The following is a 17228-nucleotide window of genomic DNA, read 5'->3' as shown; positions in this document are numbered from 1 at the left end:
AACGTAATGAAAATAAGCTCTACTCATAAAGAAATGCACACAAATGCATATGGTACCTTTTTATCAGCTTGATGGATTTGAAGGCCTCATCCATGTCTCCAGCAGTCAGGTAGAAGCTGAAGTTCAGCATGGCATCCTGAGTAGTCTTATCACAGTCTCCTAATCCAATAAAATCTCTCATGGGTCTTCTGGCAGCCATCTGCAAGACCTTTATTGAGCCTGACTCTTGTCCTTTCTCAGTTTCTCCTGGCTAAAACAAGCACATTATCATTTAGGTATCAAGTACAAGGAATTTTACTCCTTTATATATCTGAATAATATTAATTACACAATTTCCACTACAGTCTAAGTTTTCTGTTCCGACAGAACCATGGTCAGACACAATTATAACCACTATGTTCCAGAACTTCCTAAAAAATGTCCCAGAACACGGAATGTCACAGAATAAATCAGTATGTCATGAATCATAATGAACAATCACAATACTTCAGTGGTAAATAGTTTAGAGATTTGTAAAATACCACAGAAGAGACAGCCATGATTATAACAACTAATACTGTAATAGAAACTATTATTTTAAGTTGCCAGATTTCTGAAGTTTTCAGACAAACTTCTCTGGGGTTAGTTTTTTCTCAAAAATGAGTGTGCTGTTCTGAAAGTTAACAATACAGACCCAGTTCTTTTATTCTTGCCGTCATGTAAAGCTTATGAATACTAAACCTCAGATTCAAAGCATTCTCCAGACAACAGGCAGGTCAGGAGCCTCTAAAGCTTCAATAATACTTTCAAGTCATTGAAAGCCAGCCCAAAGCAACTTGATTTTTATTCTTTGTCTGAATAATGGTTAAGTCAATCATCAATATCGAATAATCTATCTAGAATGTAACAAAGTAGCTTTCACAAACCAGAAAGTGGAAGATTATAATCTGAGTCACGAAGGACACCAAATTTCACATATACCCTATACCAACCTTATAGTTAGACAGATGAGAAAACTAAGTATAAGAATTACAGAAGGTAATCCAAAAATACTATTTGTTGAAAGTAATAGATACAGTAAAAGACAAACCAAAAGCGCATATGGGTTTGATTACAGTTTGGGGAATTTCTGGAACCAGGACAGGGAAGCCATAATAATAAATGGAAACCCTGGAATGAAACTCAGTCAAGATAGACTTGTTGTATCAACTGGATTTCTTATATTTATAGCAAACTATTCATATACTAAAACACGTTTCCAAAATGAATTACTATATGACAATTAATTTAGACACTAAGATACAGTAATCCTACTGAAGGAAGAAAATGGAAATGAGAAAAGCAAAGAATGAAGAGGAGCAGAATAATGCAGTTACAGATACTTACAGGTTTATATACTAATCCCCTCCGAAAAAATAACTAATGGCAGCAATAATCCATAGAGAGGAAAAAAAAGAGATGTAGTATCAAAGTAAAATAGCATGAGACATGATGGGAAAAGCATTAAAAGATTAGAAAATGCAGCAGATCTTTGACCATTTAAATTGATGGAAAAGGGAAAGTAAAAGATGGCAGCTCTAAAAGCTATATCTGCACAGAAAAAGTACAACAGCCTGTTCTTTGGAAGGGGGCTACACTGTAAAGTGCTGCTCTGAATTTAAATATATTTAAATTTTTAAAAAATCTAGGTAAATTCTCCTTGTTTAACACTTCTCCTAAATGATATAAATTTAGATTTACATGATTATATTGTTCTGTTATTCAGAGGATTACAAGTCTCATTAAGTTCCCAAAGATTTCACAAAAATAAATGCCTTAGTAGAACAAACAGAGTATTAGGTCCCCCTACAAGTAGGCTGCAGTACAAATCATCATCTTAACACGCACTAAGAAACTCATGTCAGACCTTAAGCAGAAAACCAATCTGCAGGTAATAGGCTTTATTTTCTCTAGTACAGATAGCATTATTTAAGATACAAACAATTTTGGATTCATAGTCAAGTTTCTAAGAAGTTACAGTATGCATTCCTAGTATTTGTAGCAAGTAGGCATTCAGTGAGAGGGCAAGATGAGTCCTCACTCTGGTATTCTGTGGGGATTAAGCTCAATTTCAACAGGAAGCAGGCTGCTTCTGCTGAAGCTAGTAGGAAGTGTCCCCTCTTACTGCATACTTAACTCTGACACACACCTCAACTACAAGAGGAATGGTGACTACATAAAGATTTTTCTTTTTTTTTTTTTTCCCTCTCCAAAAACACGTCTTTAGTTGCAATCCCTGGTAACTATTCCTGTGCCTGCACATCACATCCAGTCTGCAATACCCAGGAAGAACCAATCCAGTGTAACTTCCACAATGCTGTCAAATACATCCACATTAGAATTAACTTCATGTCACTGCTACATTTTATGCAGCAACTGCCATTGGATTTATTTAACCCAGACTCAGTTTGGTTACATTTGAACCTTAAGCAATGACATGTCTGCACTTACAGGAGGGGAAGGAATTGTGAAAGATTTCCTCACCTTTTTTGCAAAGTAATAATATGGCACCTCAATACCCAGAAGAACCTGGTACAATGAAGGCAACGGGAAGCTGTCCTGAAGCAAAAGGCCATGTTCTTCACTACTGAAGAACGACATAATCCAAACATCCATCTGGAAAAGGAAATAAAGAATTGTTTTTCTGGTGCAATACCTTTCTTTCATTTTGATTTTGTTTTCCATATTCATTTGGTAGAACCTTCTCTTGAAAGTACTGTCGCGCACACACACACATGCACATACACCTGCTGGAAAGGGCAGAGCTGCACCCTTTCTCCCTGTATTAAGTAGCCCATGAATCATTCTATATTACATTATATCATATATATTACATATATTACATTATATATCATTCTATGTTCCTATTGCAATGGGCACTCCACCTCTGCACAGTGGGAACTAACTTTAACAGCCATAAAGAGAGAAGTCCCTGGCCACAGACTGCTATTCTACAAGTCTCTCAGAGATCTGTCTCAGGTTCAAATAAATACTCCCAGCTGTTTTCAACACTTTTCAATACAACATTATAACTTCAGCAGCTCATCGACTGCTTTGAGTTCTCAGGGAATATACTAGTCACTTAAACAGTTCTCTAAAGGCTGACTCATTCAAGTCAAAATACAAAGATTTATTTCCAACTCGAGTTAACCAGGCTTCTCATTTCTTAAACAGTTACCACACAGTTAAAAGTTTTGTGGAATAAGGGCCAAAAAATTAGTTGCACTCCTTTCACATCCTTTTACTTTTCAGCTTCATGTGGAAACCAAACATTTTTGCTTTACATCAGGAATACTGTGTTGAAGTGTTGTTCTTTGCAAGATATTCTGAGCCACCCTTATCCCTTTCTTCCCAATATTGCTTTCTACATTGATTTTCCCATGACTTTTCTAAGGTCAGTTCATCCAACAGAAGAAAGAAGGCTTTCTATCTCTAATTGGAAGAGATAGACCTAAAATCACGTACAAATCAGCACACTAATTCAACGTGGACTTAAAATCAAAACTAGTATTTATGAAGAGACGGGTTTTTTTGTTTGTTTGTTTTTTTCCTCCTACAGACGAAATGGTAAGGGCCACTACAAGCACATTAGCAGGTTAAGCAGGGAAGAACTGTTGGACTGAAGAAAGTTCTTTGATTAGATCACTTCTGATCAATAGAAGCTTCTCATTTTTGTACAAGGTAACATATACAACTACTACTACAGGTTAACAAATTACCAATGATTTACTACTCAGATAGGAAGAATAAAATGTACAGTGAAAAAAATAATCAAAAAGACCATACTGTGCTCTCAGTCTGGCTTTTGTTCTGATTTGGAGATTGTAGGCCTGGTTCAAGAATTGCTTCACATACAAAAAGTCTTGGTTCACTGTTGTCCCAGAAATGGCGAACAGGGATGTGACTGTGCAAGTCTGGATACTCCACAACAGACCTATCAAAACCAACAAGAAACATAGAAATGGAGACAGAATAATTCCAGTCCATTCAGTGTATAAACTTCAGATAAGGACTAACCAAGGGATAACCTTCAAATGATTATCAGTTCTCTTGACTGCTAGCTTTGTGTTGCAACGCTAACTATATACGTCTTCCTAACTTCCTAGGAGTTTGTATACACTAATGCCAAGTTCAGTTTATTTGGCATAAGTCTAACATGACTATAGAACATAAATCATTTCAGGAAAACAGCTGATACTGTCACAAATGCAAACAGGCACTCAAAATATGCCTTCACTGAGGTTACATGTCCTACAGCAGCATTTGAACACACTTCAAACTTTAACTACTACTACTACCAGCTACTGTAACACTGAGACTACCTCAGCTCTATTTTCTTGCAGGTTTTTACAATCTTCCCCAAGGTGGTTTTTGATACCCAGCCAGTTGGGTTAAAGACAGCTTGAGTACACTGATATGCATTTGGATAAGCAGTAAAGTTTCTAGTACATATGCCTCATATTCAAATACAGCTAAGTAGTAGTGGTGGTGGTGGTGGTCTAAGAGATTACAACTAGCAAACTGATGAAAACGATGGGGGGAAAAATAGTTTATGTTCTCAGGCAACAGATCTCTCTGAACTGAGAGTTCAAAGAGAGCTAGATACAGTGATCTACGCCTTCAACTGCTGAACTTCCCAATGCTGAGGGGAACTGAAGTTGCAATTGAACATGACCTGCAGCTGAGGACCTCAGTCTTTAGATATGCCACTGTTCATTCCCTTTTCTCAGTACTATGCTTGAAATTAATATTGCATTCTTAAAAGAATTCAGAGACATTACAAAATAGCAGAATAAGCACAAGGACAACCCCAGCAACTTTAGGAAAGCCACCCTCTGCAGTTTAAGTAAGAAATATCTTACTGCCTCCTTCAGGCACTTAAATGTTACTTAGTGCAGGCCACGTGAAGAATCTAGACATACAGAATCTGACTATTTTAGCAATGGCTTAGGATTAGTCTGAAAAATGTTTATAAATAGGTGTCAAATCTTTAAAAAGACATTTTTTTCTTTGCTGTCAACACCGAAGGGTGGAATTTGGGGTGTGTTTGAAGGGGATGGAGTAGAGATGGAAGGCAAATTAAGAATCAATAGAAAGTATAAATATGTAGTGTCCTTCCCATGACATTTAAATCAAAATAAATTACTCTCGAATTGAAAAACAGTATGATTTGGGAGTGTTTAGATTCTGCCTCAGGAGGACAGAGAAGGGGAGGAAGTTTACCTGATTATTCTCTGATGAGTTTACTCATTTTGATTTCAAGATACTCTAAAACGAAGTACAGATAAACAGATTTATGCTGACACTTACCCTAGCCTTTAAGCATCAATGAAATAGTAATACTAGTTTGTAGTGACCTCTGTTGGGCTACACAAGATACTACACTTGAAAACAACTTTCTCATTACTCTTATTACATCGTTTGCCTAACTGACTAAGATATAAGTCCCAAAATTTGCACTGTCCATAGTTACTAAGGAGCTGGGTTGTGTTTTTTTTTTTTTCCTGTTTTGCAATGCTGAAAATAACAACTTTATTTTTTTTCCCCCTGTAATATCTACATAGCTGTTGAAAAAATGAAATCACCTTCTCTTCTAAGGTTGTTATTTCTTAAGAAAAATACGGTAAGGAAAATCTTTGTAAAACCAGATAAATTTGTACTAACATCCCAGTGTACTTCCATGAGAAATCCTAGTTCACTGCATTTTGGTGCCTTGCTACTAGGTTTTCTAATACATTATGGTGGTTTCACACAGGTAGGTAGCTCAGATCCACCACACCACTCTCACTCCTCCTCAAAAGGAGGAGGGAAAAGAATAGGATAAAAAAAGTTCATGGGTTGAGATAAAGACAGGGAGATTGCTCAACAATTACTGTCACGGGCAAAACAGACTCAGCGTAAGGGAGATTAATATAATTTATTGCCTACTGATAATAGACTACAGCAGTGAGAGCTAAAAGCAAACTAAAAACACTTCCCCCCCATACACCCTCTTCCACCTCCTCCCCACGAGCGGAACAGGGGAAGAGGCAATGGGGGCTGCAGTCAGTCCAGAACACTTCACCATCCGTTGCTCCTTCATGGTCCCTCCCTGCCCCTGCTCCACGCGGGGTCCCTCCCACAGGATGCCGTCCTTCCCAAACTGAGCCTGCGGGGGCTGCCCATAGGCAGCAGCTCTTCAAGAACTGCTCCCACGTGGCTTTGTACCATGGGGTCCATCCATCAGGAGCAAACTGCTCCAGCACGGGTCCCCCACGGGCGGCAGCTCCCCCCAGCCCCCTGCTCCTGCGAGGGCTCCTCTCCACGGGCTGCAGCTCCGGCCTGGGGCCTGCTCCTGCGGGGGCTCTCCGTGGGCCGCAGCCTCCTCCAGGCCACATCCACCTGCTCCACCGGGGGCTCCTCCACGGGCTGCAGCGTGGAGATCTGCTCCGCCATGACACCAATGGGCTGCAGGGGGACTTCTGCTCCAGCAGCTTGAACGCTTCCTCACAAACGTCAGTGAAGGAAGGGTCTGCAGGGTTGTTTCTCTAATTTCTTAGTCCTTTCTCCCAGCTGCTCTTGAACAGCAGGTGTTTTTTTTTTTTTTTTTTTTTTTTTTTTTTTTTTAAAGCTTTCTTAAATATGCTCTTCCAGAGGCACAATCAGCATCACTCAGTGGCTCAGCTTCAAGCCTCTGAAGCCAGCCGGAACTGGCTGTTCTCTAACATGGGGCAGCTTCTAGATTCTTCTCACAGAGCTCCTCCACAACTCCCCCTGCTACCAAAACCTTGCCACGTAAACCTAATACACGTATTCACTGCAGAGCAGCTTGTATGAATGAAATGAAAACTGTGGGTTCTAAAAGGATGTTTCATGGAAATTTTTATCCATATGAAACATTGTCTTGAAATTTAAGAAAATAATATATATATAATTTTTTTTTTTTTTTTTTTTTTTTTTTTTTTTTTTACCTCAGGAGGAACTCCAGAATGTCTTTTTTTTTCAGTTCCTATCTCATAAGCTTGTCATGGAAGAGAAGGTTTCCAATATTTAACAAAATTATTCTAAGACCAGGACCCTGATTCCAGTCATATACCTCCACACATACTCCCCAGAGACCTCTTGAGCCAGATATGGCTTCCACATAGTTACCTCACTGCATTATTCTTTGCTGAATACCTCCATGAACCCTTCCTTCAGCATTTATAACTTCCTTTGCTAAAGAAGTTCCTTAACTCAGCTGCATAGTTTCTGAAGAACCACCACCACCTCCTGATTATTTTAAGCTTGTTTTCCATACTTTCATTTAACACTCCCTAGTTCACATATTGGAAGAGAAAGGGATACAGTATTGGTTGGTATACAATACATCCATTTTAGTTGAATCTTTAGAAAAGAATAATTGGTATAAATCCCTACACAGACAGAGAAATACCAATATCAAGATGTTGCTCATTTTCACATGACAGATTCCTAACTTAAAGCCTCAGGTAATATTTTTCAAAATAAAAGTTTCTTACCTGTCAATACGTTGTCCACAAGAAAGCTTCTCTCTACCATTCCCCTGTTCATCCTTGAAATTAAAGAGTGTAACTTTGTCCACTTCAACATCATAGAAACAGATCTTGGAATCAATGCTCCCATTTGCCTGTGAGAAGGGGAAAAAAGTTGCTGAAGCACACAGGTAAAAAGCAAAAATCTGAAGTTCAGGTGGTATGCTCATCTAATTCGATTCATGCAGTTTTCAACAGTTTTATGTACTTGCAATCACAAAAGAACAGTCTTTGAAAGAAGTATCATAACATTTCTCGCTGTTTCTCTATTCTAGCAAGTTTGCCTTTGATTTCTTTGAAATGCTACGAAACAGCTTTTCTACTGAGCTACTAAAAAACTGGGCTGTTCTCCTCACCAAATGTACAAAACCTAAACAGAGCTTAATTTTAGTGTTTAGTTACATGCAAACTTTCAAGACCAACAATATTGTTCATAGAAAATACAGGTTTATTTCTGGGAAGTTAACGTTGTGTCTTCAGTAATCACCTTGAACTGCACCAGTCTATTAACTGATGGTCAGGCCCTAGGGTGGTATGTGAAGAGCTTCACCTCACCTTGCTAACAAGGATGCTGACTTTGTTGCCATTAGCATTGCACTTGACAGACGCAATGCTTCCCAGGCCAGGAAACAGCTCAGAGAAGTTCTTGCTATTGCAGTGCACTTTTGCCTCTCTGTGAAAAGGAATAACCTTAAGTTGTATGGTAGCAAGAAAGCAACAGTAGCTATCAGCCAGAACATTTTCAAATTACAGGTAAGAAAAAAAAGACCTAAAAAAAAAATAATTATTTCCTCCTTACAAGACTTCTGACCCAAACTCTAGTTTCCTCTCCTGTTGTGACCTGCCTTTCTTTCAGAAATTAATGAAACACTCATTCCTCAATGAATCAGCAAGAATAATCTTCAATGCTCCTACAGGACTCCGAAGAGAGGACTATAAACCAAAACATCCTACCAGAATTTTAAATTCAGAGGACTGCTTTTTCCTACGTAAGCTGAACAGTACTGTAAAGCTGAAAATAGCTCATCACAGAAGTTTTGTGCATGGGAAAAATAAACTCTGGAAAAAGAGTAATGTCACTGGAGAACAGAGATGGCATTTATATCATACCAGTCGCTTTCCATCTGCACACAATTTACAAAAGACTATCATCTCAGAAGAATCTCACCAGTGCTATAGATACAAACCAAGAAATTACTCAGCGAAGAGGACAAATCTCATGAATCTAAAGAATGTGACAGAAAAAAAAGTGGCATTTAGACCCATAATATGATCCCATGTAGGAAAATCTTTGATTCTGTAAAAATAACATTCTCAGGTTTCATGTTTGGACCTCTCATTTATTCTGTCGGCTCTGTTAACTTTAAAATTAAGGTGTGATATATTGTCATCATTTAAAAAGGGGTATTGTCATTACTAGCCATGAAAATTTAACAAAGCACGGAGGAGTTCAGCTAGTTGCTTTCACTATCAATCATCATAATCAATCCAATACTTGTGCTAACAACAACCTGCCCAAATCCATTACCTTCAAATTGTGTCCTATGTGGTATTTAGACAACCTCAGTTTAGCAGTCCTCTGGTCACAGTATGTAAGAGAATTTGTTTTACTCTTAATGTTTTTCAAAATCATATTTGTCATTAACAAGTACATTTTTGATTTGGACATTATGTCAGGCACATCTTTTACGTGCCATAGCGGTTTGTCAGAAGAGCAACACAGTGTAACCAGAATAAATGTAAGTAAATCTCTCACTTTATCTCAGAAAAATTGAAATAAAGGAAAAAGATCTTCTTCAATTTATTAGAAGAAGCATGTAACATCTTTGTCTAGATCTTCCTTAAGTTCTCCACCTACTTTCCAATACATACAAACATACCTAACAATACCCTAAGTCACTATTACATTACTCATCCCGTGATTTGTCTAACAATTCTGTGTCTCTTCGCTTACTTCAGGAATATGCCATCAGTTCATGCAGGCTATACTGTATTGTCTTGAGATTCAAAGAGGTTATCACTTTTCAGAGCATCAAAACCAGCTAAAGATTTCGCCCCTCCCCACAGAAAACGTCCTCAAGTATGAACAGATTGTTTTTAAAGGCTTATTAATACCTGCGAGAGAGATCAAAGATTTTAAAGTGAGCCAAATCAGTTCCCACAGCCAAGAAGTTTCCACAGACATCCAAGAGGCATGGATTCCCTTCTGCTTCAGAGAACACCAAAAGCTGTTTAACTGTTCCCTGAAAAAAAAAGGTGTAACACTTGGTTTGTACATTCAGAGTTTAATATTTTATTACTAAGCTAATTGCTAAACTTCTGTTAGACAAATCACTATCAAAAAAATGAGAGAAACTGCACTTCGCATACACATCCCTCACAAAAGGTCTCCAAAACCACAATCTGCTTCAGGTAGAAAACTGGATGTATAGCCTCCAAAAGAGTTAAAACTTACAGAAATACTTGTGCAAAAATGGCCTCTTTGATAATACAACTTTTTCCAACTAAGAGGGATGCATGAATACAGCTCCCTGAAGGTCCACTAATATACATCTAGAAAAACATTAGTTCAGTCCTCATTCTGATAAAACCTCCCTTTCTTAAATATTTATTTCTTAAATAAAATTATGTATCACAGAACTGTAATATCACATTTCTCTTTTTGGTTCTCATGGACAAGCAGAGGCTGCAAAACTTACGCAGAAGACTCCACAGGAACATACAGAATGTGCACAGGGTATTTTTTTTTTCTCTTAAAACATTTAATATTATAATTTTCCCATCAGTACTATATATCCATATGCATGCAATTTACATCCTCATAAGCATTCTGGTCCCTACATAATTCTGTTTTTTATTATAAATACTTATTAGTATTAGCTACAGTGCAGTAGCTTTTAAACGTAAATGTAAAAGCTTTTAAATTTTAAAATGTAATTTTAAATGTTTGAATGTAACAGACTAAAGAACGCAATATGTAGAACTTACAGCTAAAATCCTCAATGCATTTTTCCTATGACAAATCTAGAGTCAATATGTTTACAGAACTTCCACTTATTTTTTAAGCTCTGACACCAGTCTTTGAAAAACAGTAAGACATATTTGTTGTTCCATGTGTTCATCAGCCCTTACCTGCCAGGTACGGACCTGGACCCGATATGGCTCAACTGTGTACAGATTTTCTCCATGCATCGACAGAACTGGAGAGTCACAGAGAAAAGAGCCTGGAAGAAGGATCACAAGGAAACCATCATTGCAATAATTGTGGGTGAGCTTTTTTTCTTTTTTTTTTTCCCTTATTTTTTCTTTTTAAAGAAAGAAAAGAAAAAAGGAATTTTGACTTAAAGGAATCACTACCTGCACTTCTTAAAGTATCTTCTGAACACTCAAAGACAGTAACTTGCTTCCCATTCCAAAATACTACAGCATCCTAAAAACAATCAAAAACCAAAACATAAACATTTTTATTCTGGACTCATACTGTAATTTATGCAGTAACACAGTAAGACCTTCCACACAACTGCCATTCTTTTACTAGTTCATCTGTATATTGGATTGGAAGGCCTTTAGTAACCCTAAAAAGAGAAGTCAGCATCCAGAGGACTACTGAGTCACTGTGCTACCTGAAAACCAGCTCCACAACAGAATGATTGCTATTGTCATAAGAATACTTCCATTACACAATAAAATAGAATATCAAATAATTATATTAAGGACTTGGAAAGTTTGGTCTTTATACATCTAGCTAGGCAAAGAACTGAGAAAAATGAACGAGAAGACCAACATAACCTTAGTAGCAAAGACTCCGTTAACAGTCATATCAACGTGAAGACTGTGGGTGGTTCCTGTGCTGAAGAAGGTCATGTTAAACAGGCTGGGAGACACTTGTACAGCAGCCACTTGCTGATTAAAATGACACGACATGGCCTGCTCACTGAGGATCACCACAGAGCTGATGCTGTTCACTGCTAGTAGATTTTTTTGGGAGCCCCACTGCACATGAGAGCAAGAAAAAAAAAAAAGCAAAATGCACAATTTCATCTAAGATCTTGAACAGTCACAGCATCATCCCAAGACAGATGAGAAGGGTTAGGATGGTATAAACATTTTATTTGTATAGATATATATGTACACACATATGCACACAAATATGGAAGTCCAACTACAGCCAATGACTAGGAATTATTACAGACGAAAGCTATTATGCTAGTTACCCAGCTACTTGGACTCCCTTAGTTTAAGTGGAGGAGCTATTTTTTATATTAAAACCACTTTTTTCTTAAGATAGTTTTGTACCACCTTACATTTATACTCATGAGAGAATCACTTATTTAAAAGGCTTAATCATGCTTTGATCTGTAAAAGCAAGTTGCATGCATAGTATCCTATTTGATTACCTTATTCTTTTCTGCAGTTTTATATCCCTCTCAATGTTGTACAACCTCCTTACCAAACACTGCTAAATCACATGCATAAAGGGGTCCAAAAGAACACAGGGATTCTTCAAGGAGAAGGGGGGAAAATGTTCTAGCTTTTTAATTGAGTTTCTATGTAGGTTATCCTTCCCTTTTTATTTTAGGATTTAAAAATAGCACTTGCACAGAGCATTGCTAAACCTGGAGATACCTTTGAAAATTTGACAGAACAGTGAGATCTGCTTCTGAAACTGCCTGCAAGGACAGTTTTTAACATGCAGCTGATAAATTCTTTCTATAGTAAAGAGAAATTGATGCTCCCATTTTCATTCTGTCTTTCCATATTCACAGTTAAACAAGCATGTCTAGCATTGTTCATGTTTATTCCTATCAAAGAATGATTCTTTTCAAGAAAGCATTGTGGCAACCAGTGTACTACAAAAGAACTCTTTCATAGGATTTAGTCAGAGATGATCCGTTTATAGTCTGGACCCTATAATCACACACACACGGGGCAGGGGTTGGTGCTATGCCTGAACTCAAACACTATTGATAACGCTCCTTGATAAGCAAGGTACATAGTTCATGGCACAGGTTTGACACAGGAGTTGCCTTTGTTGCTGGGCCCAGGAAGACACAGAAGAGAGGGATGAGGGGTGTTCCTTTGCTGCTAGATGGCTGTTTTGTTGGCTTTTCCTTTTTTTAAACCTACCAGAGACCATTGATGCAGACATACTACCATGGGCTAAATTAATTATGAAGTTTCTAATAACTACAGAAAATCCCTTTCAAGACCAACTCTGCTGTTGTACAGCAGCAGATACGATCTATAAAATCTAGTGCCAAGTCTCAAAGGTCTCTGCTTCCTTCAAAGTTATTTGAAGTTTCATATTAATTTCCTGATTTTCAAAGATTTTTTATTCACTGGTGTAGACATTGATATTTCTGTGTCTGTCTTTCCAACAATATTGATTTAAATAGTTGTATTTGGAAGTTATTTCATTTATTCAAGAGCACGATCTGAAAAATAAAGCTAATTTGCATGGTTTGTTTATATTTAGTTACTGTTAACTAGAATATTATGCTGCACGACAGACAAGTTAGAGTGCATTTCTAGCCACCTCTCTTTAGAAGCCACTATATCAGGTTGAAAAAATATTAGATTTCCAAGGAGTGGAAAAAGAAGTTATTGCTGTCCTTTGACCTCACCATAGTATATGGCTTTCTGTTCTGAGTTTTTCATGGTAACACAGCAAAACTCTTTCATAGGAATTATCAAAAGATTCTACACCTAACGATTTTGAAAAAAAAAATAGAATGCAAGGATTACAAAAAAATATATAGTTTTCATGATTAAAGATTACTTGATTATGAGATAAAACGCGGGGACTGTTGATAATTCTTTGGCAAAGCTTTTGTTTATGCTAACAAATGTTGCGAAGAAGGTGCTACTTCTGGGCGGCACTCTATATCCTGTTACTTAGAAAATGCTTAAATGGTCAAGCTGACAAAAACCTATGTCTCTTCCCCCCCCCCCCCCCAGTTATTAGCAGACACATGATATATTAATGGCACACACCATTTCTCCTGGGCCTTTTGTTACTGAAGCATCTTAGCTTGGGATCTTGACCTAAATATTACTTATGTGTTAATTTTGTAAGTAGGACTGATACAGTCCCTCACTACACATCCTACCTAGTGCAAGCAAATGCCATTGCTTTTAAAGTACTTCCCAGTCTTATGTGAAAGGCACCAGATATTTGATTTTTCTTTCTATTCTATTATATATATATATATTCTATTTGATATTTCTTTCTTTTCTATTTTCTTTTTTGCTATTTTAATAAATTTATGTAAATTTTGGATATTAGGAAGAGGTTCTTCACTGAAAGGGTGGTTAGGCACTGGAACAGGCTCTCCGGGAAGTGGTTGTGGTACCAAGCCTGACAGAGTTCAAGATGAGCTCGGACAATGCTCTCAGACATAGAGTTTAATTTTTAGGTAGTCATCCTGTATGGAGCCAGTAGTTGGACTTGATGATCCTTACGGGTCCCTTCCAACTCCGGATATTCTATGATTCTATGATCTATTTACATTTCAGCTCATAATCCTTCCGAGTATTTCAACCCTGTCTGTAACACAATAGCTACAAAGAGGTAACACTTCTGCCTATTTCAGTTTTGAAAGTTGCTTTATTCAAGGGTTGTCCTCCTTTAGAACACTGGTTTCTTGCTGGCACGTGTCTGTAAGATAGCAATCATACTCATCTATTCCAGACAAGATATATTCAAGTAAGGTTTGTGAAGTCCTAATAAAACACAAGACTCTTTCCTGTGTTACCTTAATCTGAGTGATATTTCCTTCAAGTTCTGTAGGTGCTTGGAGCTTCCATTTCTCCTTGTTCTCCAAAGCCTGGATGCTCTGACTGGATCCTGATGCCTTCCTCCACATAGCTATTCTCCCTTTGTTAGTACCAGCTGCTAGGAGACCTGCCATTCACAGGCATTTTAGACATTTCATACCTTACCAAGCTTCAGAGAAACACAAACATTATACAAAGCAGTAGGAAGCCTCACTCTGGTTCTGAGGTATTGAGAAGCCTTGTTCTAGAACAGTTCATTTCTTTGCCTTTCTGCACACCAGCATTCTGGCCCTGTACTGGAGAACCTTTCTGGAGAAAGGATAGAAGTTTCATTTGAAAACCAATGCCCATTTTCTAAGACAGAAGATGAAGTTATCTTTTAAATATATCAGACAATGATTTCATTTTAACCATTTATTAATCAAATATCTGCTTTTGTAGTATAGATAGGCAAGTTACCATTAAAAACCACTCTAGTAGACCCTAGCTGTGCCTACATTAGCAAACAAGGCAACAGTTAGGAGTTAGGAGCTCTGTAGAGAAACCAATTGTAAGGACTTGATGTCCACACTATACATGTTTAGTGAGTTCTGCTTTTCACTAGCTCTAATGTATGCTTGTAGCCTGCCCATAACATGTTGGAGTGCATTATATATACTCCAGGAATACGTCTACTAGTTCGCTATCAAAGGGAATCCAGATGGTGTGCTTGGAGACAACTTCACAATAGGAGACAAAGTGTGCCGAGTACAAATAATCTCATTGTTCCATCGAAAGGGCACTCCTGAGCTAGACTAAAACACTTCTACTTAACGTGCTATTACTGAAACACCCAGTAACAAGAAAATTATACTAAAATGACTAAAGGGCACTGAAGAATAACAATTTGACAAGGTTTAGGATCCAGTAAACAGAGCTGTCATATTATTTCTCACCTTTGGCACTGCAGTAGGAAATACAGTTAATACACTCTCCTGCCTCAAATCCAAATTGCACATCTAGGGATAGCACATAATTCTCACCTCGGTCCAAATCCCAGAACCTAAGGCACACAAAACAAGAGTTAACAATGCTTTTCCTTCCAGGTGTCTTCTAAACAGTCAATAGGATGCTGTACATGGCATTAATTTGCAACTTCCTGATTCTAAGATTCCATAATGCCCCAATCATTTAATTCCTAAAATGAAATTGCTAGCAGCTGCCTCTGGAATGTGAATTTCTTAATCTCCTTTCTTTTCCTTTGTCTTTTTAGTCCACGGGATATTTTGTAATATTCTGTGAAGGAGTCAGAAGCAAATCCAGTCTTAAGAAAAAAAGAAAGTAAATCCAGTCTTAAGAAAAAAAGAAAGTAAGTGAGGCATTGCTGCTACCTTCTTCCACCCAGCTCAGCTCATTAGTTTTAAGAATATTCCATCTCAAGCAGTAGCCCTTTGGATTCCAGATGTACTTTCTAGAATTAAACATTGTCAAATATCTTCCTGCTCAACACTTGGTCTTTATAACATTCTCACAAGATTACCAGATTATTTTGTCTGACAGTAGCAGATAGTTTGTCCGAGAGTAGGGAGACTCAAACAAGTGAAATACTGATGTTAATGGAATAGTCTCCTTTGTCTCCTCACCCCACAAATTTTGACAAAATACGTAGAGTAAGTCATAGGAAAGACAGGGAAAAAATACATAGTACTTTAAAAAGATGCAAAACAAAACAAAACAAAACAAAACTACAGAACATTATAACAGCAACATGGCAAAGTGATGTATTTGGTTTAAAGAATTAGAGGCAGAAATAACCAGAATACTTGCATTATATTGCAGTAACAGAGAAATCCTGAAAAGCAAGCACTTTTTTCCTGTTGCTATGACTGTCATAAGAACCAGAAGATAAAGACCAAGAACAGCAAAGTGGCTTTTTCATGAAAAAAAAAATATATATATATATTTTTTTTTTCAAAAAGAAATACAAAAAGGCATTCAGAAAAGAAGAAGTCTGGGTAGTACTGGCTGATAAAATAAAACTACCTTGAGAAAGGAAAATATACACAAGTAATTTTATTTCTCAAGGAAACAGGTTTTTCAGTTAATTACTTGTATTTTGTGAAATGAGAAATTTTTGAAGTTTTTTTTTGTTTGTTTATACACATTACCAGTTAAAAAAAAAAAAAGACAATACCACTTTAGAAAAAACTTTAGTGCACTGCAGATAATAAACTGTTTAGTTGGCACTTCTCATGGGCAGCAAAAACAGCTTTAAAACAGGATTCTTACCTGACTACTGTCTCACCTATTGCTGTAACAATAAGGCTATGGTCTATTAAAATGATGTCTGCAGAATGAGCTATCTTCCCACTCAACTTAACCTGTTAACCAAAAATAAATACATGAAATGTAGGATCAACACACTGAAAGACACTAAGCATCTGAATTGCTTAGTATGTCCACAAGGTTAAAATGTAAAACGAGATCTGTCAGATAGTTCAGAAAGATCAAGGAGTTCCTCTCACTGATCACCATTAAACATATCAAATATACGATGTATATAAATTCAATAAAAGAAGTTTTGTAGACAGGTAAGTAGGTAAGGAACAGTGTTTCTTCTTGTATTAGATCTCCTCTTAGAACTTGGTAAGCATTCTTTTTAAAACACGAAATACCAGATCTTAATTTAGTCAAAAATAAGTAATGATTAATAAAAAGATTAACATACAAGTACTCATTCTTTTCTGATCTTAGATCAACAAGATCAGAAAAAAAATGAAGGTTCTCCCTCACCCCCCAAAGGCGCTATTCTTCAACAGTATTTTATTTACATGTTGAGCCAAGATTGCTATATGTCCTGGATAAGGTCAGTTTATTTTTCTTCCCCATATAATGTGGTCACCCAAAAATCATTGTTATTTG

General features: G+C 37.2%; 1 protein-coding gene across 6 annotated transcripts in view; it reads right to left on the bottom strand.

Moving 5' to 3' along the window:
• IFT140 (intraflagellar transport 140) overlaps positions 1–17228 on the bottom strand; it is an 80671-nt gene that overhangs the window by 44919 nt on the left and 18524 nt on the right. For all 6 annotated transcript variants that reach the window (XM_040574432.1, XM_040574430.1, XM_040574429.1 and 3 more), the window contains 12 exons: positions 16596–16687; positions 15263–15369; positions 14306–14454; positions 11340–11543; positions 10908–10980; positions 10683–10774; positions 9666–9793; positions 8106–8223; positions 7518–7645; positions 3805–3952; positions 2503–2634; positions 57–250 (listed from right to left, as the gene is read on the bottom strand). In XM_040574432.1, the coding sequence (XP_040430366.1) occupies positions 57–250; positions 2503–2634; positions 3805–3952; positions 7518–7645; positions 8106–8223; positions 9666–9793; positions 10683–10774; positions 10908–10980; positions 11340–11543; positions 14306–14454; positions 15263–15369; positions 16596–16687 (1565 nt within the window). The remainder of the gene's footprint in view (positions 1–56; positions 251–2502; positions 2635–3804; positions 3953–7517; positions 7646–8105; positions 8224–9665; positions 9794–10682; positions 10775–10907; positions 10981–11339; positions 11544–14305; positions 14455–15262; positions 15370–16595; positions 16688–17228) is intronic.

This window comes from Cygnus olor, chromosome 15 (assembly GCF_009769625.2).
Source record: "Cygnus olor isolate bCygOlo1 chromosome 15, bCygOlo1.pri.v2, whole genome shotgun sequence".
NCBI lineage: Eukaryota > Metazoa > Chordata > Aves > Anseriformes > Anatidae > Cygnus > Cygnus olor.
This window is presented reverse-complemented; position numbering and strand designations above follow the sequence as displayed.